Source organism: Otolemur garnettii, unplaced genomic scaffold, assembly GCF_000181295.1.
Source record: "Otolemur garnettii isolate 467f Iridium unplaced genomic scaffold, OtoGar3 scaffold00076, whole genome shotgun sequence".
Classification (NCBI taxonomy): Eukaryota; Metazoa; Chordata; class Mammalia; order Primates; family Galagidae; genus Otolemur; species Otolemur garnettii.
In genome coordinates, this window is record NW_003852471.1 from 6,989,694 (window position 1) to 7,014,301 (window position 24,608).

Genomic DNA, 24,608 nt, shown 5'->3' on the forward strand with positions numbered 1-24,608 from the left:
GAGCCTGCAGCCCAATTCTAAATTGCCAAGTCATGGAAGAAGCCCAAGTGCCCATCACCCCATGACTGGATTAATAAATTGTGGTATATGTATGCCATGGAATTTTATGCAGCCTTAAAAAAAGGTGACTTTACCTCTTTTATGTTGACATGGATGGAGCTGGAACACATTCTTCTTAGTAAAGTATCTCAAGAATGAAAGAAAAAGTATCCAATGTACTCAGTAATCATTCAGTATTATGAAACTGATATATAATCACCCACACTTCCACATGAAAGATAAAACACAACTATAGCCCAGGATGAAGGGAGGGGGGAGAAAAGGGAGGGAGGGAGGAGGTTGGATGGAGGGAGGGGAGAGGTCGGATGGAGGGAGGGTAATCAGTGAGACCTCACCTATGGTGCATTTTGCAAAGGTACATGTCAAATCTATTAAGTGTAGAGTATAAATGTCTTAACACAATAAGTGAGTGAGGTGAAGGCTATGTTAACCAGTTTGATGTAACCATTCCAAATTGCATATAAAATTAGCACATTGAACCCCATAAATGCATTAATGTATATAGCTATAGATTCAATAAAAAAAATAGTTACAACTATTTTAAAAAAAAGAATGGAGTGAAGGGAGAGTTTGGATGGGACATGTGGAGGAAAGTGTTCACAGGGTAGAAGGAGAGCTGTCACAGACTACCTTGAGAGACATTTATGCCACAAACTGAGTGAAAATAAGAAAAGATGGAAACGTTACTTCTTTGGCGTTTATCTGGATGCAGTTGAATCCCATTCCTCTTAGGGAAGTGTCACAAGAATGGAAAAACAAGTATCCAGTGTGCTCATCCTAACATGAAACTGCCATATAAACATCAACACGCCCACACCAAAGGAAAACACAAGTCCAGCAAGGAGCAGGGAGAGGGGCAAGAGGGGACCGGGGCAGGGCGGTGATGGACAGGATCTCACCTAATGTGCACAAGGTCGGGGTGTTCAGCCCCCCACTTGAACTTTACCTTAGAATTGAGAACAATGCATCCTAAACGTTTATACCCTCATCTGAAATTTTTTTAAAAATAGAGAAATAAGTGGACAACTGAAGGTGAGCATGTCCAGCAGACGTTACTTGAGTGGCATTTTCGCTCTTAGAATTCTGTCTTCGGCTCGGCGCCTGTGGCTCAAGCGGCTAAGGCGCCAGCCACATACAACTAAGGCGGCGGGTTCGAATCCCCAGCCCAGGCCCGCCAAACAACAATGACGGTTGCAACCAAAAAAAAAAAAATGGCCAGGCATTGTGGTGGGCGCCTGTAGTCCCAGCTACTTGGGAGGCTGAGGCAGGAGACTCGCTTGAGCCCAGGAGTTGGAGGTTGCTGTGAGTGTGATGCCATGGCACTCTACCCAGGGGGATAGCTTGAGGCTCTGTCTCAAAAAAAATAAAATAAAAAATAAAATAAAATAAAAAAATAAAAGAATTCTGTCTTCGCAGAGTTGGAGCTGCTGAAGCGTCCCTCTTGGAGAGTTAGTGACCAGCACACTTGCTGCTTTTGAGCTAAGCGTGTCAATGGAGGCTTGGCCTTTAAATTCTTCTCTGGCCCATTTCTCCTGCAAACGGCATCTTTTTATTTTTTTAAATAAACAATGGATTTTTTTTGATATACGGCAGAAATAATTCAACAGTGGCAAGCTGTGCTTTTCTGTTCATCCACTTCTTGCACCCGGACATCCTCCAGCTGTGGGTGTGGGCCTGTCCCTCTCTGTACGGGAAGCTTGTAAACAAAACCAGAAGCCATGGGAAAGGGGGGAAGAGAACCACAGAAAAGAAGGTTTGCTTTTGTGAGAAAGCCCGCCACTGGTTGAAGTTAAAGAAAAGTTGATGGATCTTTTTCTCTGGCCTGTATTACTAGAACAAAGCACTGCTCCTAGGGCAGAGGGTCCTGCTCTGTGCTGGAAGTTAACTTCATTCAGCCTTGTGCTGGGACTCCTAACAGAACGTAAAACTTTTATGTATGATTTTAAGAAATGATCAGTGTTAGGAAAAAGAAAAAAAAAAAGGCAAACATCTTTCTTACAGGTCAGCCTTTAGATTAGACTGTTTTTGTTTGTCATGGGACACCCGGCTTCTAACTCACTAGTGAGGTCTGCAAGGCTGGAAGTTTTAGCTTCTATTTTTATCCCACACAGTCTAGCCTGGCTCTGAATACGATTGTTACTTTTCCTCACAGAGCTCTGAGCTACACTTGGCCTTGAACTGGGGAGTTGAGGCAGCTGGCTGAAGCTTAGTACCTCTGTTTTCTTTTACTGGGAACAGCCGAGGTGCTGTGGAGAGGAATCCAGGTGGGATCACGCAGGGGAAGGTGACAGCAGATGGTGGCAAGGCTCAACTCTCAACCAGCCGGGTGTCAGGGGCAGAGTGAGCCTCAGAGAACAGCAGCTGCCCAGCGCCAGAGTGGGGACAGACCAGGGAGGCTGGGCGGGGCGGTGTCTCCGAGAGACGGGGGCAAGAACACACACGCTGGGCACGGCCTCTTAGCTGGCTGTCCATGTCAGCATGAGCAGTGCCCAGGGTGCCGGGCAGTCGGCACCTCAGCCTATCAGAATTCATGGGAAGTTATTTCTTAAGTGAAATTCTAAAGAGTTAAAGGATGAATTTGGACAGTGATGGAATGGATGACATCATCAGCCAAGAATCCCTATTGGATATGGAGGGGAATTATAAAAAGGTAACGGGGGGGGGGAGAGCTCTTTTGTTTATAAACAATTGGACCATTTTTCTGACGGGGAGAAAGATCGCTCTTGAGGAGTGGCCAAATTCCACACTCGGTGGCCATTGCCATGATACAGTCCAGAAAACTAAATGCACAGAATCCAATGTGTTAAGCAGTAAGAGTCCTTTCTGCTTTCCTCAGCTGACGTTAATCAGTATATTACAGCATGAACTAAAATCCACATGTTGTTATTATGGACTTGAAAATGTATTTTATGCATTGGCCTGCTAGGTGGGCTTTTAATGTAAAGGAACATTTAAAAACACAATTGACATACAAGGGGTTGTCCAGAAAGTATCCAGCCACATGTGTCTCAATTTTTCGTATTATGTGGCTGGATACTTTGTGGACAGCCCTTGTATCCTGATGGTTCACCTGCTATAGCTATTGGAATAGTCAGCCTATTTTTCTAAGTTTGTTTTTTTAAGCAATGAAAAGTTAGGGGGGTTTAAAAATGGTTACAGTACCTGTTAATTCTTTTATGTGCCTTTTCTTTGCAAAGTTAGTACATGTTATTTTGACGGTGTTTTATTTGGTAATTCTCTGGTAATAACAGTCCCAAGTAAAAATAGCTTTAGTTATATGGGTGAGGCCATGAAATTAAACTCCAAGTGTATACTTGTCTGTCCACAGAAGGCCAAACCCACGGTGTCCTTTTTGCCCTTATTGTCTGTGGTAAGTCAAATGTGGTTTGCAACATGGCATAATTAAAGAATAAGGGCCCTTCCATCTCACCCCTGGAAATGACAACCTCTTTTCCCTCAGAGCAAATATCACTCAATATAGACTGATAGAACAGTAAAACTTGCTGCGAAGTTTGTAGTTTGATCAAATACATCCTTAACTCCCCCCCACACACTCCCAGAGTGAGATGTTGGGGAAAGCTTCTATTCTGACAAATCTTAGAGCATAGTGATAATGAAATATGGCAATTTATATCATGCATATAATTGTGTACATGTGGGGCTATTTTAAGTATATACTCTATTTCTTAGAGCAGTTAACAGTAGCTTATGCTCTTTGTGCAGAAGTTGAAACTTAAATATGTTTTTAAAAGGTCTCAATGACCTGCCCCGTTGCCCTGTGCTCCCAAGGTGATAAGTTCGCCGCGTCCTGAAACCCTAACACCTCTCAGCTGTCTGCTCCTCCTGGAAGCAGTGTGCACACTTGGGCCCCCGGGCCGTGAGAGTGGGATCACTTACCCAACCCTGAGGAGTGCCTGTGCCTGTCTCTCATACTTCATCTGTTTTTAGGGCCAAAGAACTGGTCCTGGTTGCCTTTGTCAAGCCATGTCTCAGACAGAAAAGCGTAGGTCACTTTGCACTTAGAAAAAAAATGAAAGACACACCCTTGTGACTACATTAACAATAAAGTTGTGACCGCTGTAGTTTTATCCCAGTTAGAAATGGAGAGAGAGTGAACCCAGCTGCCTGGAATAAGCAGGTGGTGACATGCCAGCAACCTGAGACAGGGCTGACCACAGCTACCACCACTGGGTTTTCACAGAGCTTAAAGTCATCAACAAGAAGAAAACAGAGTCGCATCGTTTGACCCATCATCTAAGTGAGGCAGCAGGATGCTCAGGAGGGATAATACCTGATAGCTTAGTACCAAAACGCAGGAGATGAAACTTACAGATGCGTGGAATGCTTAGAGATCCGTATATTGTGTTTTTGACCCTAAATGTCAAAGAGTTGTTCTCTTGTCATTTGCCTTTTTAAACACCTTTCTCAGGCAAAATGCGTTCACATTTATGTACATCACGGCTACTATCACGACTCCATTATGTTTGAAAAAACCGCCATCTGTGATCTCACAAAGAACTTCTAGTGAAACAGGACAATGTATCCTTTTTTTTTTTAAATATAAGGAATAAGAAAACAGTTGCTAAGCGTAAAAATCTCTTTCGCCAGTTAGAATCTTCCTTTTCTAATTTTTGTCTCTGAAGTTTTCACTGTTTGGTTGGCTAAGTAGAAAATTAAATCAGCCGCCATAAAGCAGCGCTCTCAGGCCTTTTGACCTTGCAGCCGTCAGTAAAATGCGTCTGAGTCCACACTTCTAATAGGTACATATGCATATCTTTTATTCAGAAATCACTCCTGTTCACCACCATAAAAATACATTATATATGTAAAGCATATACACAAACAGATATTTTAATGACTAAAATGTTCACAATATAAATGTAAAAGTTCTAACATTTCTTTTTGCATCTCCTATGATACTCTTACCTCCCTTCAAGAAGGTCAGTTGGCAAAATGATTGGAAAATCCGTGTCCCCCTGCCCAGGTATCATAGAATTCCCTGAGCCAGTTACGCTAATAAATACCACATGTGTATAGGGATGGTTTACAGGGTTGGTTTAAAGTCAGACAAACAGCCTTTGGGGGGAAAGGTCACTTCTGATGACTAAAATTAGATTCCACAGAGGCAGCAGAAGGAAAAGATGATACATCTGCTCCTTTTCCTTGGGGAAAGTCCTGACTTTGTAAGCAAGACGCTTCCTGAAAGACCTCTGGTGTTCTCCATAATCACAGCTTATCTGTACTGAGCAGAAACAGAGCTTAGTGTTGGGAAGAAAAGCGCAGACTTCAGCCAAATTCGAGGTGTGTGTTTCCACCCACGACGTCCCCGCCCCGCTGTGAGCAGCTTCTGATCCTCTGGTAGGGAAACACACAGGACCAGGTGGCATGAAGGACAGAAGTCACGGCCCTGATTCATTCTGCCACCGCCTACCAGAAGCCGTCCTGTGTCCTGGCACCGTGCACGGCACCAGGATCACAGGGGGAGACTGAGCTTGAGTTCAAATGGGGAGCCGCTTAAACAAGCCAGCTACTCGGAATTCCTGCTGCCTGCAAGAATGTTCAGGCGGCCAGCATGGACGTCTAAAATTTCCGGCCGGTGCCACCTCAGGTGGGGCAAGATCCAAATTACACTAATGGAGAGAAGGAAAACGAGATTTTTTAAATTTCATATGGAATATGGCAGAAGACTGTCTCCCACTTTGTCCCAGAGCAGAGCAAACACAGGGAAGCTGGCTGTGCCCAGGACAGGGCGCTGTGGACGTGTGGCCCAGCCCCGGGCCGGCGCTCGCCGGCTTTGTTCCTCAGGGTGCTGTCGCCAGCGCTGTGCATCCAATTATGGTGAAAGATTAGGGAGGCCCCGTGAAAAAATTAAAAGGCTGGAAGGAACAATATTTAAAGTGAAGCCACAGCTGCGCCTCATGTTTTTTTTAAAAGGTGAATGGAAATGACTGCTTGAGAAAAACTGCAATAAACAGGAACACAGGATGCCAGCTGCCATTCCAGACAAGCGCTGTGCCCTCCCCACACAATTACCGAGGAAAAGCAGCCGTCGACCTCCATTAACCCCCACATCCTCCCGCCCCTGCAGGTGGAACACGCTTGAGGAGCCACAGCAATTCTCCGAGGCCCGGGCCAGGCCCACCTCGGCCTCCGGGGGGGACCTCCTGCACTTCCAGGCCCAGGTCTCCTTTCTCTCCAGGGTGGAGGTGGCCTGGTTGGTCTGAGATGTTATAAACGTGAAGCCCCCCGGCTCAGGGCCTTCCCGTCACAGCGCTGCAGGCCCCGGGTACGGTCAGGGAGGGGGTTGCTCCAGGTAACCAAACTTTCCAGTTAATACCAGGCATGTGAAATGGATCCTTGTTCATCTCACGTGTGCGGACACACGTGCACACATACACGCAGGCACTCGTGTGAGCGCACGCACAGGGGCACCCTTTCCCACGGCAGGGTCGCCTGCCTCAGTTTCTCCAACCTCCATAGCCCTCTTGCTCTCTTCTTTCTGTGTATGGCTTTTTGAAAATGTGCTCTACCTCACACATACAGAATTCGCCATTGTAAGGTACACACTCTGATGGGTTTTGGTACATTCATAGAGTTGTGCAAACCGTCATCTGATTCTGTAACATTCCCGTCACCCAAAAAAGCAACCCCATACCCCTTGGCAGTTGCTCTCAAGTCCCTCTCTCTCTGACAAGCACTAATTTACTTTCTGTCTGTATAGATCAGCCCTGTTCCAGAAACTTCTGGCTCCTTTTTTTTCCTTTTCTTCCTTTCTCCACTCTTCTCACTTCCTTACCCACCTTTTTCTGTTAATACCAACAACAGCTGCCATTTAATGAAGTTTTCTTACAGTGCCAGGCGCGGTGTCAGGCGCTTTCCACGTGGTATTTCATTTAAGCATTAGAACAACATAAAAATATGTATTATCTCTTTTTTCAAAACAAGAAACTAGAGCTCAAAATATTTCAGGCACTTGCACCTGTGTCAGAGTCAGTGCTTTGATGTGGGTCTTCCCCACCCCAGTGCCCTGCCCTTGCCTCCTTTCTGCTCATGTGTCTGTCCTCTCCTCTCTGAAATCCTAAGGCCGTCCTGCCTCGGGGGGGTTGAGGACACCATCTTCCTGGCCTTTGGTTAAGGTTTGGCTACTTCACAACCATGCGGGAGGTGTTTGGGACTGTCGTGTCCTGACAGCGAATGACTGTGATAGATTTACAGGTTCCCAAAATGGCACCTGTTAAAAATAGAGTTGTCAGATAGCACAGGATATCCTGTGTTCAGAAGTAGTTTCTGTAGGCAGTGAGCTCAGGCTCCTTCCCAGCAGTTCGTGTTTGGGACACGCTGCTCACGGGGGAGGAAAATCATTTAGTTTTCAACTGTATCCCTCCAGGACAGGGGTGGGGAGACTTTCCATGTTGGAAGCCCACATTAATCTAATAATCAAATAAAACCACATTCAAGAAACTTCAGTTAGACATACTTTAAAATGTACATTATTTATTTTATAAAAATTAACTAATATGTACTTAATAATTTTAACAAATGAAAAACTATTGTTAATTTTAAAGCTAACTAATCTTTTAGTGACTCAGTGTGCTTTTTGTCGGAAAGCATTAGGATCTGGTTGTAGCCTGGAGGGCTGCAGTTCCAGGTGCTCCTGCCTCTAGATGGACACCAGTCATTTGCGACCTCAAAGGCGTCTCGATTTGGGTTAGGCAGCAGGAGAATGTAGCTGCCCAGCAACGAGCATTTAGAAAGCAAGAAAGCATTTGGGGGGCATGTCGCTGAAGGTGTGAGTATTCCTCTGTATTTTTCATATGTCTTTTGGATCTTTCTTAGCATCGAACAATGACTTTAAAATACCGTCTACTAAGAGCTCAGTCAATTCCATCCGTACTCCTTTAGGTGCCCTGGTGATCTCAACGAGGTGAGACTGGAAAGCTAACTTGAATGTGATGTCAGGTCTATAAACATATTCTTCAAGTGATTCCCATATCTCGTCCTACTTATCAATAACCTTTGCTAACTGGGGAACGTGTTCATCCAAAATTTCCTTTTGAAAAAGGTGTGTTCTGAAAAAAGATTGCGTTTTTGAAAATTTTTTTGCCACTTCGCCTATATAGACTTCATTCATTTTGATTTGACATGATATCCAACCAAAATGCTGCACCGAGAGGTCTTTTCTCAGTAGTTCACATCGTTGGTTCTGTTCTTCATGAAAATTTTGGCTAACACCTGTCCCTGGGATAGCCAAGCATTTGAGAAGGTTAGACAACTACAGTACCATGTGCAATTTTAGCAAAATGTTACAAAGTACTAAACTGGGCATGCCGGTAGTACTGCAAATATATAGTCAACAACACTTATAACTTGTTGCAAAGTGTCACTTGAAATAGAAAATAGCACAGAGATTTTGCAGATGTGAGATACAATGAAAAGAAGTGAAAGCATCTGGAACTGTTAATGTTTTTTCTATCTGTGCAATAAACCCTTCATGTTTTCCTGTCATGGAAGGTGCACTATGGAACATTCAATGTAGACTCACTCAGTTTACCAAATCAGGTCCAACTTCATGACATCTATGTTGAAAGCTGCTGAAGATACCTATTCCCATGTTGGTTTCTGTTGGCGGGGCTAACCCAGTGAGAACTCTTCATAGCACAGAAAGTCTGTCGTGACCCGAGTGAAGTAGGAAACCTGTGTGAGTCAGGGATATCAGTTGATTCATCCAAAGCAAATGAATAATATATGTTTTCCTTTTGAAGTATTGCATGGAGTTGTTTTGTTAAGTTGAAGGATAATTTATGCTGCCAATCAGTTATGGTTCACCCTGAAAGACATAGTTGTTTGTAGTTTGAAACGTTATCGGGGTTTAAGCATCCCACAACTCTGATAATGCATTCTTTCACAATTTTTACATGACTGACTGGCTTCTCTTTTTTCTCCGAGTATATAAGTTACTTTGTAAGTTGCTACGGTGGCTTTATTTCCAGATCTTATCGCTTGAAAGATTGTCTTTGCTTTTGCTTTTCTTTTCCTTTTTTTTTTTAAAACAGAGTCTTGCTGTTTTGCTCTGGTTAGACTGCAGTAAACGCCTAGGTTCAGTCTTCCTACCTGTCTCCTGAGCACCTGGGACTACGGGTGCTTGCCACTGTGCCCAGTTAATTTTTCTGTTTTTAGTAGAGATGAGATTTTGCTCAGGCTGGTCTTAAACTCCTGAGCTCAAGCTATCCTCTGGCCTTGGCCTCCCGGACTGCTAGGATTACAGGCATGAGCTACCAGGCTCAGCTTGTGTTTTGTCTTTCACAACTCTCCCTCTGTTTAAAATATTTGTGGTCCTTATGAGGGTTATAATGCTGATGAGAATTAAATTTCTTTAATGTTGATAATTGGAATATCACAAAGCAAGAAAATCATCTTATCAGCAGCAGAAACAAGGTAGTATTGCAATTCTCATCCTCATTTAAAAATCTGCTTTCTTCTTTCAGTATTCTCTCGGTCTTCTTTGACATGGTGGGTTGTAAGTAGACAGAATTCAAAAATACTGCTGAGCTGTGCAACTGATCACAAATTCCACTTCAAACAGAAATACCGTGCCCCATTGTCAAAAGTTGTGACGGACTGGTATACTCAGCCCCCATAAACTCTCACCTAACAGCCATGTGCAGTTGTGGCACCATCAGGTAGGTGAAGTTAGAACTAAATCATGAGCATAGCCATGTCAGTTCAGCCCTTGTGGCTTACTAATGTTCTAATTGTGCTGGTCAATCTGGGAGGATTATTTCCTTGAAACTTCCTTTATTCTTCCATATTTTAAATAGGTTGATTTTAAAAACAAAACAAAAATATAAGAGATGAACGAACGTGTATTAATTAATAAAAAGATTTGTTTCATAAAATACTGATTCAGTCAGAAGTCCACACATATGGGCCTAGAAGGCCACATGTGGCCATAAGGCCGCAGGTTCCTCAGCCCTGCTCTGGGATTCACTGTTGACACACTTACAGAACAGTAGCCATCCTTGTGGGTCGCATCTTTTACCCTTTTGCCCTTACCAAAGTTCCTATTCTAAGTAGATGCTGAACTTTATCACTCAGTGCTTGTTAAACTTGGCCCTGAACCCTGACCAGTAGCATACTCAGTACTGCCCAGTGGCACTTCCGTCTCCCTGTGTCTCTTCATATCACCTCCCTGTGGCATGACAAGAAGGAATTTAGCCAACACCAGGCAAAGCCCCCTTCACAGACCCACTGTAAACAAACATCTTCTTTCTCTGGACTGGCATCTCAACCCTTTGCATGTCAGCTTTTTCTCAAGTAAAATGAGTGTCAGAAGGCTCTAGGATCCTTCCCCTTGTGTGCCCAGGGTCCTTCCCCTTGGGTGCCCCTCCTGGACTTTGAACGTCCAAGGCCAGCTCTCTGGTGAGTATTCGTCACGAGCGACTTGTGCCCTAAGGCCCCAGCATTCCCCCACAGTCGGGCTGACCCCTATCCAAAGAAACGTATTTAGACATATTGGTGCAAGGATGTAAAGATAAGAAATTTCAACAGCATTTCAGGAAACCCGATTGGGTGGCTCATCCTGACCCTTTCTGGGATGAAATGGAAAATGTCAGAAATGCAAAATAAAAAGAAAGTATCCGGACTTTAATATTCATCCAGTGATCACAGTAGAAAGACACTATGTCATTTAACTTCTATGTCCACTAATCATTAAAAAGCCCTTCCCAAGGGATAAAATAAGACGCAAGAACTTGAAATACCCTGCCTAGTGCAAACAGTTAAGCACTTGACATTTAAAAGCGTGCAGTTTATTTTCTTAGGGAATATCGTTTTTTTATGCGCGGTGTCCATAAAGTTCGCGTGCAATTTAAAATTGGCAATTTAAAATTAAATTACACACACAACTTTATGGACACCCTGTATTTTGATCTTGCGACAGACCCATGTTGTGTCTCGGTGAGAAGATAATTAGTAAGTCCTATCGATATATTTGTGGTTACTTTTTGCGTTTGTGTCAGAATGGAAAATTTTAAGAAAGCATAACTAAATTCTCTACTTCCGGTTCCTAATTTTAAGAGCCTCGGACTCCCCACACTGTAATGCTGCCTCCACACACTAGAATAAAACTGCCTTACAAGCTGAGGAAAGAAACAAGAGTGACGACCATTTTCCTAAAGGAAGAGTATTTTTCCACAGGGAACTCCAGAATCCCACTTGCATTCCCTGGTGGCTGCTGCTAATGGCAATGATGCCGGATATCCCTAGGCAATAGATTGCACTGAGCGAAGGGACCATTAATTGCTTCAAAACAGGCATCCCGGCAAGGCCTTGGCAGAGGCCACACTGCTGCCAGTGACTCCCACCTGGCTGCAGAGTCTGGCCGTGCCACACGGAACAGATGTGTGCTCGGCTGAAGAAGCAGCAAGTCTGTATGTTATCAGCTACTCGATCGGTTCCCTTGGTTAAAGCCGTGGTTCTCCAACACCGGAGCCAGCAGCGTCAGCAGCATCTGGGAACTTGTTGGAAATCCACATTGTCAGCTGTCCTCCAGACCTTCGGAAACAGAAAAATAGTGTTTTCATAAACCTTCTAGACGGTTCTCATGCACAATCAAGTGAGGGTTTCTGTGCGTGTGCGGGCGCATGCATGCCCTCTGTGTTACCCTCTGTTTGGCAGAGCAGACGTCTGTCCCTGCGGCCCCGGCCCCTGAGTTCCTTAAGGGCCATGGGGATCCAGGGTACTCATCAGCTCCTGGGACGCTGCTGCTCACAGTCCTTAGCAACTTCCTCCTCGATGGCTCAGTTTTTTCCTTCTCACTACTGGTAGAAAGAGGTTCCTTTGTTGGTTGAACAAGCATTTCCCGAGGTCTGTGTGTGACACCAGTAGACAGTGGGGAAAGAGAAACCCAGGCCTGGGAGGCCTCTCGGCCTTAGGGAAGGTCTCCTGTGAAGCTTCTAACCCGTAACTCCTAGGGCTGATTAGGAGCGCAGAGGCTCAGGGCCTGCCCCTGTGTCAGAGTCTGTGTCTGAACAGGGCCCTCAGGTGAAGCTCTGAACTTGGTAACAGTGTATCACTGCAGAAAAGAAGGTGCCAGCGGTGGGATCTGCGAGGGGTGGTGGTGAACGGAGCCCTGAGACAGCAGCGCTGTGAGACAAGTCCCTGTCCTAATAAGGAAGCCAGTTTCAGTTGCTGTGATGAACAGGTGCCAGGAAGAACCCCATGGAGCTGGGAAAGGGGAGAAGCTCGATCCAGGGAGGAGACAGAAGACAGGAAATTGGGGAAAACATCTTCCTTCCTCCCACAGCCAAATCCTGCCCAGGCCTGGACTATTCCTGCTCCAACCCTTACTCCTGATTTTACCCCCACGGCACCTCTGTGCCATTCTCCACAGCTGGGTCTTCCCAGTCTCTAGGCCAGGCTTCTTTACATTTATCTGTTCTCGGGGGAGTTTACGGAGCCCCCTTCCTCCTAGTTTGACAGGCCCTTTCCGGCTGTGTGGGCTCCGTCATCTGCGCAGGAGTGGAGAGGAGGCAGCTGTTCGTGGTGTCCTGAGCACCAGATGGCTTCCAGTCTGGGCCTAGGACATTCTCCCTGAAGTGTGTTCCTGAGAACCAGACCAGCCTCACAGATGCCCCCACAAAAATACAATTTGTCAATTAAATAAATTTTGAAAGTGCAGAAAATATCCTCTCCTTCTCTTCATAAATTTATGTGCAGATTAGCCCGTTAAAGCTGGGTGGCCTTTGCTTCAGAGATACGGTGATATTACTGGGAAGGTAGACGGGTCGGGGCCCAGAGGCAGAACCTCGGCAGGGCTGCAGGGCTGATGTTGGTGAGGGAGTCGGGGTGGGGGGTGAGTATTTGCTGTATCCTGAAAAAAGTGTGGAAAAGACTTGGGGACATACTGAATTCGGAGATAGACACGATCTACACAGACAACATTTTGCTTTTCATTTCTTTACCAAATACTGTGCTTGTCAAGCATGGGGAATTGCAGCGGAGAGGTGGCACGCTGGGGAAGGCTGGGCGTAGCATTTAGAGTCTGAAAGCGCTCAGGGGGCTGTGTTTTAAGATCGTGGCACACAGGGCACCTTGGAAAGTCACCGCAAGCCTTACCTGCCCGGGCTCAGGAGGTGGCGGTGGGGATTGAGCAGCAGGTGAAAACTTTCTTGGGCTGAGCCTCTAAGCACAGTTTTACTTCATCTTGGTCTTGAATAGGGTTTTCTGTCCCACTATTCCTAGGTTACCGTTTGGCTTTTTGCTGGCAATATCGATTTTAGATGTTTTACTTTCGTTTTATGCGGGAATTTCTCAAGACTACTTTAAGAGAGGAGGTGCTCTGCTCGCTGTAAAGGCAGACACAGTGTCCTTTTGGGTCCACCTCTCGCTTTTCCAGTACGCCCAGCTGTTTCTCACCTTGGAGTGTCCCTGGCCTTGGGGAGGGGGCGGGAAGACGTAACTGCCCTGCAGTTGCAATTCCTTAGAGAACACAAGGCCTTAGAAACTGCACACACATGTTTTATACTCGTAGGCAACTGAAAGGATATTAGGCTGTAATTGTTACATTTGAAGATTGGTTACTGGTGATGAGGAGAGCGGCTCTGATGAGAAGATACTTAGGCTGTAAATACTGTATTTCCCTGAAAATCAGACACTGTCTTATATTTATTTTTTCTCAAGACACACTAGGGCTTATTTTCAGGGGATGTCTTATTTTTATTAAGTATAATACAGTAATCTACATTTATTCAAATACAGTTAAGTCATCTTCTTCTGGAACCTGACAGGGGGAGCTGACCTTGTTGATGGGGCTGGCGCTAGGGATGCGTGAACTCCTTTCCCCTAGCTGTTGGCAGGTGTGCAATAGGATGCCTGCGACCTTGATTACCACACACACACCCTGCAAGTGCCAACGGCTCGGAGAAAAGAGCTGTGGCAGATAAAGGTATTCCAGTCTTCCTTACCACTCCGTGCTGAAATGCAGTGTTTCTAAGGGCTTTTACAGATACGATGCATAGCCCCGTCCATCACTAGGTCTTGTTATTGGGGTAGGGCTTATATTTAACAAATGCATAGAAATCTTGCTAGGGCTTATTTTTGGGGTAGGTCTTATTTTCGGGGAAACACGGTATTTGTGACAGTGACTTGTCCATGGTGTGTATGCTCTACAGTCAGCTACCTCCTCTTCACCTGAGAAAACAGCACGTCCATCTCAGGGAAGAGGTTGACCTGTAAGTGGCTTTATGTGTCACATTTTATCCCCCATATGGTGTCTGTCATTAATTTCAGCCAGTACTCCTTACTTTTCAATGTGGTGGCCTGATGTGAAGAAGCAGAAACGCCTGGACTTAGAAAGGAGGCGTGCCCTCGATTTCTTCATCTTCAAAGCAGAAATAGTTGGGGGATTAACTGCAGCGCCACCTTTGATCACAGACTTACTGTACCATGAGTCAGGGATAGCTCCTCAGTGACGTACCCAAACTCTCTCATTGAATCTTCCAACATCAAATGAGAACAGCTTTCTGGCCACAAAGCCATCAGCAATGAGTCAGACGGAGTAAACTATTGACTTATGTATAGAACACAGTTAAAACAGAAAAGGACAAGTCCCTTAATATAAATTTGTTTAAATGCTCAGACCTTCGTAGAAAAAGAAGCAAAACTAGAAATAAGTAATAAATAGAAAAGAAAGTACAGGAACTAAAAATACTTAAATAGCTCCTCTCACTCTTAATCAAAGAAATCAAAATAAATCCAAGACCAGCCTAAGCAAGAGTGATCCCCTGTCTCTGCTGAAAATAGAAAAATGAGCCGGGCCTTGTGGCTGGTGCCTGTAGTCCCGGCTACTCGGGAGGATGAGACAACAGGGTTGCTCCAGCTTAAGAGTTTGAAGTTGCTATGAGCTATGATGACACCACAGCACTCTATCCAGGGCAACAGAATGAGACTCTGTCTCAAAAATAAATACATAAATAAATAAACACTGCCTCTTGCCTATGAAATTAAAAGCCACATTTTTTTAAGTCAGTTTGCTCAGTGTCAGGCAGGATGCCGGGAAAGCTGGCCCTTTCGCATTGCTGGTGGGCATGTGACTTGGAACAGCTTTTCTCCAGGGCAGCGTGACAGAATGTGTCAAGAGCCTCCACACATGTTCACACTGAGCTGCTCTGGTAACTGCACTTCCAGAAACTTATCCTGAGGACATCATCAGACGTGTGGGCAGGGACTGATGTAAAGATGCTGACTTCTGTGCGAGTTTTAGTTTGACACATCCCAAATGGCTAAAAATAGAGGGTAACTCCAGAGGATGGAATGATACACAACGTTCAGCATTGTGTCTTTAAAGAATATGAAGCACTGCGAGGGAAACGCTCAAAATGTCATCCACAGTGTGCTCTCGATTTTATAAAGGGGGAAAACGCACACATACAGGGTCTTCAAATTAAGTTCTCAACCCATCCTAGAAAAATGCTACATACCTCATTCCTGAATATCACTGTCCACCACTCAGCAGGACACCCCCACATGTCCACATGAACACAGCTGTGAGACACTGACGTACCAAGGTTTATGACTGTGTCGTCTGCAGTGCTGCCAACATGAAGGGTATGGTGACAAGTTTGTGAACTTAATTGTCAGACCTCTGTACAAGAGCAGCTCTGATGGGGCGGCACCTGTGGCACAGTGGGTAGGGCGCCAGCCCCATATACGGAGGGTGGTGGGTTCGAACCCAGTCCCAGCCAAACTGCAACCAAAAATAGCCAGCCGTTGTGGCGGGCGTCAGTAGTCCCAGCTACTTGGGAGGTGGGGGCAAGACAATCGCCTAAGCCCAGGAGTTGGAGGTTGCTGTGAGCTGTGATGCCATAGCACTCTACCCAGGGCAATAAAGTGAGACTCTGTCTTTAAAAAAAAAAAAAGGACAGCTCTGATGATCATTTTCATTGTAAGATTTAAAAAGCTAGGAGGAAATAACACCAAAATCTGAGCCGTTATCTCTAAGTCATGGGATTATGAGTGGCATTTATATTCTTTTTTCCATGGTGGGGGGAGGTTTGGCAAGTTTGTAGATACTTTTCATGATGCACTTTTCGGCGATATCCAGAGAAAGAGAAGGAGAAAAGGGGAAGAGAGCGTATTATACAGCAGTCCTCTTGAAGCCGTTGGAGGCGTTCCAGTGTAAAGAACTGCGGTGAATGTAAATAGAAATATTTAAAGGGCCTGCCCAGTAACTATAGCCCTAGTGTACAAATACGTCCGGAAAGATTGATGAGGAATCCAGGGTGTATTCACACATTCACACCTGGGGCAGGGGTTTTCTTTAAATAAAGCCTCCTCGGCCCCCAAGCTAGTAGTGGGGGAGCACCTTGCACATTAATCACTAACAGTCCTGTCACCTACTGATTTTATATTTAGATGTTCAGCTCCACTCAGCAGTTTTCTGACTGTCGAGGACGTTGAGTAAGACTCCCCTTTGCCAGTCCTGTGGATTGAGATGTAGTTTCACTCACTGCCTGGCAGATACTGGGATTTTGAAATGAATAGATGTCAAAGCAGTGTGGTTCTGTTTTGGCTGGACCCTCACAAGTACCAGCCTTGCACATTTGGGAGGATGGGTTGCTCTAATGACCGTTCCCCAGCAGTACAGTCAGAGGGGTCAGTGAAGCTCTTGCTTCCCTTCACAACCTTTGGTTTCTTTCTCAGGGCTCAGGGCTCAGGGCTGTGCCAGCCAAGTACACAGGATGAAATCAGCAGCACATCTGTAAAATAATCTGGGCCAAAGCTGTCTGTCACTGTGTGGCTGTATCGCACACACACATGCACACACACACACACGCCAGCTCTAGGATGACACAGCTGGGTTGGTACATCCCACAACAGACGGGCAGTCTGTAGAGAAGGTAGACCCAGTCCTCCTTTAGTGTGAAAGTTGAAGGAAAGCTTATGGTGTCCAAGGATTAAAAAATATGGGAGCAAAAGAGAGTAGAACTGGGCGTTGTTCAGACTAGACATTCTCAAGCCCATTGAAACCGAGGTCCACTGCTACAGCCTGGGGTGTACAGTTTGGAAACCCTAAGGGCGTCTGAACACTGCCTGCTGCAGCTGGAACTCGGGAGCCCCAGCTGCCTCGGTTGTACTGTGCGGTTTGTGTTTTATTCCGTGCTGCCCAGCCGGGTATCCGCTGGCCACCTGTGGCTATTGAGCTCTTCAAATGAGGCTAGTGTGACTGAGGAACTGAAATTTTAACATGGAATCGTTAATTATTAATTGAAATGTGAATAGCCACATGTGACTGGTGACCCTGTATTAGAGCAGCTTCCCTTACTCTCTGCTGCCCTTGGCTTTGGGATGAAAGTAAGTCATTTCTAGCTCACCCTTCCAGAAGGGAGTGTACTTCATCTTCCTGACTAGGAGATGCTCAGATGCAGCTCCAGAGCCGCCTCTTGGGAGAATCAAGGCACCACCGGCCCTCATAGCCACGCCCAGCCATGTGACCCGGGTTTGTAATGTAATTTGCTGAGTGAGTCTTTAACCTCCAGCTTAGAGAATAAAATCCACAGCCTTCATCATCACAGGAAGCACAAACCAACATCTGGCCCCTGAACCCAGGGTTTTCAATTCACGTTTGTGTTTTGTAGTGGTTTCAAATTTTTAACTAAGGAAATGATTTCTAATCTTCTCCCCCTGTTATTTACAGGGCTTTAAAGTTCAGCATGGTGAGTTTTTATGGGGCTTTTAATGGGAAGCTAAGTGTCGTAAACATAGCAAATGATCACAGTAGTCTGGTTTACCAAATCCTCTTCCTCTGCACATGGACCCCCACGTCCCTTCCCAGTGTGGAACAGCTGGGCCCCATCAGAATCCTCCCGCTCTTCCAGGCGTTGTGTTCAGGGCTTCCCGAGAAGATACGAGGAGCCTCTGGGGGCAGGCACTGTGTCTGTCCTGCCCTGGGCTCTGTTCTGGGGTCATCGTGTGGCACCTGCCAGCTCCTGGAGAGCCAGCACATGTCATCAAGTGAATTCATGTTCTTTCCATAGAGAAAGAACAGCAATCTGATGGAGGAGAAAGTGCTTGCCCCCCACAGCCTTACTCTACTGTATCTAACAGGCAAGAGGGAGAAAGGTCACAGCACCAGCCGTCGCGTTCCCTCTTAGCAAGGATCAGGTAGCACCACGCCTGTGATTGCCTGGGTGGAGATCAGAAAGGCTCTGAGGCATTCAGATTGCAACCAGAAAGGACTGGTTTTATTTCAGCTTTTAATAATCCAAACACTCTTGTGCTGCGGCCTGTTTGTTTATTTTTCATCTAATGTTACAGTTCTAAGAAACAGAGCAAGTTCAGCTGCCTATGGTTATGACGTACCTGCCCGCTTATCGGCATTTTTTATTTTCTTGAAATTTTAGGCACAGAAAAATGAGAGAGAGTCTATCAGACAGAAGTTGGCGCTGGGAAGCTTCTTTGATGATGGCCCAGGAATTTATACCAGCTGTAGCAAAAGCGGGAAGCCCAGCCTTTCCTCCCGGTGAGTGTTCTTCGGAGTTGATTTTTCTGATATGTGCCTAATGGATTTTAAATCTAATGTCTAATAAAAGATGCCCTTTAAATCCTCAAGTGCTTTTTTTTTTTCCCGTAATACTGCCGTCTTTATTTGGATATTAGACAGATTCTTCCCCTGTTTGTTGGTTTATTTGTGGCCGTCACTGTTGTTGTTCTAGGCCTATTGCCCAGCCACTGGAGGTCAGACTTTTATATTTCATTTTTTTCCACACTCAATCCTGATTTTGCACAGATAGGGGAATCAAGCCACACTCCTGAGCAAGCTGACTAAGGGTTAGAGGCATGTGGCAGATTGCCAGATGTCCCAGTAAGCAGTCCCAAAGCACCCAGAATCACCCCTTGATACGTGGGAGGGCAGTAAGTACTGGTAGCTGAGCAACACAGTCCCCACTTTGATCATTCATGTTTATTACAGTTCCTAACCTGTCTTCCAGGTGCTTTTCTCTATCTTATTTCAGGACACCATTACTCTTTACCCTAATGTATTTCAGGATGCATTGGTCATTTGCATGGCTTCTAACTCCAAATAAAATATTTTTAAATTAGAGTTTTACTTAGCAGGATTGTGGACTAAGGCTTCTCAAACTTTAATGTGCTTATGCATCATCTGGGAATTTTGTAAAAATGGAGATTCTGATTCAGTAGATCTCAGTGGGGCTCCAGACCCCATTACCAGGAAGCTCCCAGCGGGGATGGCTGAGCTGCCGTTCCATAGGCGGCTTTGATTCGGGAAGGTTCAGACAATCTGCAGAGTTTTAGGTCTCACAAATATGGGTATTCTGAGTGACGAAGACACACAGAACATCTCTTTAGGGACGATGGTAGTCACGGAAGACCCATCAGCGTTCTCTTGTCTATTTCTCTCAGTTTTCTGGGCCAAAAGCAAAGATACCCTGTTAAAATACAAGGACTGTTTACCATGATAAGCCTGGTGTTGCCAACAACTGAGAGTGTTCACACTTCTATCCAACCCACAGATTTCTACCATGTCTCTGCCTCAGATGAGGCCTAGAACTACGCATTTTAATATCTGAGTCTATTCTGCGTGGGTTTCAGTAAGCCTGTTGCTTCAGTCTGATCCTGAGAGATTCATTTAAACCAGCAAGAATCAAGGCAGGCTGAGCAGGCAGGCTCACGTGCACACCTGTCTGCAGGCAGGTCAGTCCCTCAACACCAGAGCTCACTCTGGCCCTGCAGTGGGACAGCATCTCCCCCTCGGGTGGGACCAGCCAGTCTCACTCTCCTCCCCTGCTCCTCCCACCTGCATTCTGGAGCTGCAAGGTCAGCCTGCCCCTTTGCCTGGGGAGCATCTCTCTTCCTCCCCAGGTTGATTTGGCAGAAAGAGCCTACAAACCTAGAGACCTGAGCACGAGTCCTAGTGCACTTCTAATTTGGGGACTTGAACAATTTACTTAGTTTGTTTTTTTTCCCTAATTTTCTTAGTTTTACCAAGCCTCACTTTCTTCATTTTTGAAGTGAGGGGATTGAACCATAGAGTCTCACAGATTTCTGCTGCTGCTCTCTGATATTCCCCAGAGTACCAAGTTCTTCTTCTGCTGACAGCCCAGTCTGTTCAGCAATGTCGTGTCCATCTGATACAAATGGGACAGTTTAATTTTTAAAATAAAAAAATTGCATCTTTCTGAAGCAATAACTTTTAACTCCTTGGCCATTTTTTGTGATATTTACCTACATATCTCTAAATAAAGTATGCATCTTCTTAGTTTTTATTTCAAATATCCATCAGACTACCCACCCTAGAAAATTGGCGTTCAGCTCTTCTTCACAGCCCTCCCACAGACATCCCTACACCCCCCCCCATTCATCCTTTATAATTATTTCACAACTTAGAGTCAAACAACTATTCAATAGTTATATTACTAAGATCAGGTATTACCCTCACTGAACCACACAGTAAACTGTGATGACTCGAGAAGTTATACACTTTGTCCTGAAATTAGAATTGTTTCCTTTTTCCCTTCCCCAGCCCATGTGTTAACCGCTACTGTGTATCGAACAATATGAATTCACCACAGATTGTTCAGCCATCCTTCTTCTGATGGAGGCTGAGTTGTTCTGAAGGTTGAGCTCTTAAAGACAGTGCCGTGTGTACATGTTCTTACACATGCATTTGCTGTGCAAGCATGTCTCTTCAGCAAATACCATGAGTGGAATGACTAGGAGACTATCTGGACATTCACACTGAGAAGAGAATGTCAAACTGTTTTCCAACGTGGTTGCAAGCTCCTCTCTCCTAGTGCAATGCTTCAGAGACCCTTTGGATCATAGCCTTCCTATGATCACTATGGGATCCTATGATCACTATGATCCTATGACACTAAAACTAGCGTCAATTTCTTTTAAATTTTTGTTAATGGACTAAGAACAGCATGGTATTTCATTGTGTTTAGTATTTCATTGTGTTTATTCCCTATATTTTGTTTTCTCTTCCCTGAAATGTCTGTTTGGAACTTATATCCAAATTTCTCTTGGACTAAGACTTGGTGCTTTTCTTATTGACTGGTCAAAGCTTAGTCTCAGTGCAGATGCTTAAACGCGTTGTACGGACCACACGTATCTTTGGTTGTTGCTTGTTTTCCCTTCCTTAGTGTGTGCTTTAAGACCCTAAGTTCTTAATCTTCCAAGTTTATATAATTCATTCCATCCAACTTTCCTTTCCTAGTCAATGCTGCCTGTAATTGTAATCTTCTGCCCCAAAGTCCAGTAGACCCTCCCTGGATTTCTTACCAAGAGTTGAAAGGGTCAAGTTTTCTTAAATCTGCAATCAGTCAGGAGTTGATATCTGCGGTCAGTATGACGCAGTTAACTGAAATCTCATAAAGGTTTTTGATACTTTAATGGCAGAAATATTTCACATCGAATCCTGTGCAGAAGCCTCATGTGTGAAACAAAGCAATCCTCCTCGGATTCAGGAGCCTGAAGGGGAAGGGCCGGGCCACCCCTGCCCAGGAAATGTCTGCCCCTCCTACTTACCCCTACTTACCCCATGCCTCTCCCATTCAGTGCCTCCCACCACCCCTGCCCTACACTCCCCAGAAACCTACCTGAAACTTTCGTGATGCAGCAAACTTTGAAAATCACTGAGTCATCTACCCCCCTTTGGAGATGCAGAGATCTAAACACACGTGTATTTCACAGTAGCTCATAACAAGCTCCACTTGTTGACTCACCATAAGGACGGTTATTTATATCCTGTTCTTTCAGAGGCTTCATCCCCACACCACATTCAGGGATGAGATCATCCCACGAACAGGCTGACTCTTTTGGATCCCCCTCAGGATGATGTTCAGTAATGAGACTGAATGTTTCTAAGCAAGATCACTTTACCGCTGTAAATGTAAAGTCTGCAAAGACCGGCTGTCACCCCCCTCACCAGTAATGATGTGGGAGAAAAGCCTTTAGGAATGTTGGGTTGCAGTTATCCCTGCTAGAATATACTTATTTTTTCTGATATTTTTTATAATCCTTGAAATTCTTTGTGGAGCTAAAAATGCCCCACCTTGGACTTACAAATGTGCTAGAAGGATGTCAAAACTTTGAGTTTACCAATATGGTACTCCATAATGTGCCAGGGACATGTGTTGAATCAGTTAGATAATCAGAACCAGGTAAACTGTATGTGAATTTACTACTCAATTTTAATTAAGGCTGAGGACTTAAAATTATTTGGCCAAATAATGGGTTCTGAAGTGATGAGCTCACTTTTTAAGGTGAGTGAGATCTTTGGCAAACTAGTACTGGTTATCTTTTTAAAGAATGTGCATTTACCTGCAAAAAGTAATTTTATAACACAGTACGTGAGAAGCCGTGGGGGTCTGGGGAGACCGCAGTCTAAGCCGTTCTAGAGGGCGGAAGTTCTCAGTTATTCACTGAGTTTCAGCTCCCCTGAATTTTTCTAGATGGTGCTTTCTCCTAAAGCATTTTTTAAAAGAATGACAAGCTGTTAAATGCAAGCTAGGCTTGCAGTAATCCCATAAGGACATGTCATGCTTCACTCCGCAGTAAAAGAATCTCCTAGGTTGCTTCATAACTCAACTAATTAAATTTGACTTATACTGAAATGTGGCGGATACAGGAAGTGCTGTTTTCTTCTCATTTGCCAATCCACATAGCCACCTTCTCAAACTAAAACTGTATGACCTTTTTTAACTTAGAAAATGTTTCAGTGAAAAGTTTTTAGGGGCCGTGCCTGTGGCTCAAAGGAGTAGGGCACCGGCCCCATATGCTGGAGGTGGTGGGTTCGAACCCAGCCCCGGACAAAAACTGCAAAAGAAAAAAAAAGATTTTAAAAGCTCACAAGGGGGCTCGGCACCTGTGGCTCAAGTGGCTAAGGCACCAGCCACAGAAACCCAAGGTGGTGGGTTCGAATCCACCCTGGGCCTGCCAAACAACAATGACGGCTGCAATCAAAAAATAGCTGGGCGTTGTGGCAGGCGCCTGTGGTCCCAGCTACTTGGGAGGCAGAGGCAGAAGACTCGCTTGAGCCCAGGAGTTGGAAGTTGCTGTGAGCTGAGATGCCACGGCACTCTACCCAGGGGGACAGCTTGAGGCTCCTGTCTCAAAAAAAAAAAAAAAGCTCACAAGGGGTGGCACCTGTGGTTCAAGGAGTAGGGCACCAGCCCCACATACCAGAGGTGGTGGGTTCAAACCCAACCCTGGCCAAAAACTGCAAAAAAAAACCAAAAACAAAAACAAATAAAAGCTCACAAGGAAATGAGAAAAAAAGAATCACCTATTTTTGAAATAAGGTTTTTAAAAATACTATGTTTAGTCACTTTCTTTAAAAAAAATATTTTTTACGACTAGTAGATAGGTTTCTGCAAAATATTTTTTCATTAGTCAAACTAATTTTCAGTTAGCATTATACATTCATTTCACACTAGGAGCCCACACATAATTTAGTGTTATTAAAAGAATAAAAACTGGCTTAACTGCCGTGGGGGACACAGGCTAGAATGATCGTTAATGACGGACATGCAGAAAATCTTTCTGTTTTCAGACATTGCAACTTGATCTGACACTGTGGAGAGTAACTACAAAATAAGTCTGATTTTCACCTCTCTTCTTACCTAACCCCAAGATGTGTTTTATTTAAATGTGTAAAAATATGGATACAATCTCGTGTGGTCTTTTTTTTTGTAAAGTATACAGTGGGATGGTGTAGCCAAGATGGGCCATACTCTTCTCTCAAAACACTGGTTACTGTGAAAAGCAGAAATTCCCCAGAGAACTTTTGAGCAGCTGCTTTGAATAATGATTACTGTGTGCTTTTATCTCAGCCCCTCCGCCATCTCAAATCAAAACTCCTTCCTTGGCCTTATAGGTTTATTGGCAAGTGGCTGAGACAGACCAATGATAGACAGCTGCCGCCTCCTTTTGTGTTTAGACTGGAAGGTGGGAGGGGAGATGTGGACACCAGACCCCAGGGAGCTGTAATCAACTGGATCTAGAGAGACGTTGAAGAAATAGGATCCACAGGGGCTTTGGATGTGAGGAGCGGAACGTGTATACATAACCTGCCACAGAAACACAGATTGAACTAGCCTCATTTTGCCAGGAAAGTGAATCATCCTCTTGTCTACAGCAGTAATAATATCTGTTTAATTTTCTGGAAGAACTAAGTAGAATGGTCATATCTGCCCAGCATTGCTCAGAAAAGAGTGTGTCCTATTCCAACTCGGTGAAAGTCACCCTGTGGCATCCTTGCAATGATAGGCTCATACTATAGCGATCTATTTAGAACATGCAACATATCTTTAAATTTTTGTATTAATCTCTACATCTATACTAATAGTTCCTTTAGAAAATCCTTCACATAGCTGTGTCATTGCAAATGTAGCTGACCTCTTTGATTGCATTATTTAAAAAACCACTGGGAAATCTACAGAAAACCCATCATTTTTTCACATCCTCCTCCCCGCCTTCGCACGCGTATTCTAAAATATTACACAGTTTCAAAAGTGAAGCAAGAT

The 24,608-nt window shown here is 44.7% G+C and overlaps 1 protein-coding gene across 4 annotated transcripts in view; it reads left to right on the forward strand.

Annotated features, from left to right (window-relative positions):
- The window catches only part of LOC100950123 (schwannomin-interacting protein 1), a 578,277-nt gene that overhangs the window by 532,180 nt on the left and 21,489 nt on the right, over positions 1–24,608 (forward strand). For all 4 annotated transcript variants that reach the window (XM_003794147.2, XM_012807824.1, XM_012807825.1 and 1 more), the window contains one exon: positions 18,462–18,580. In XM_003794147.2, coding sequence (XP_003794195.1) covers positions 18,462–18,580 — 119 coding nt within the window. The remainder of the gene's footprint in view (positions 1–18,461; positions 18,581–24,608) is intronic.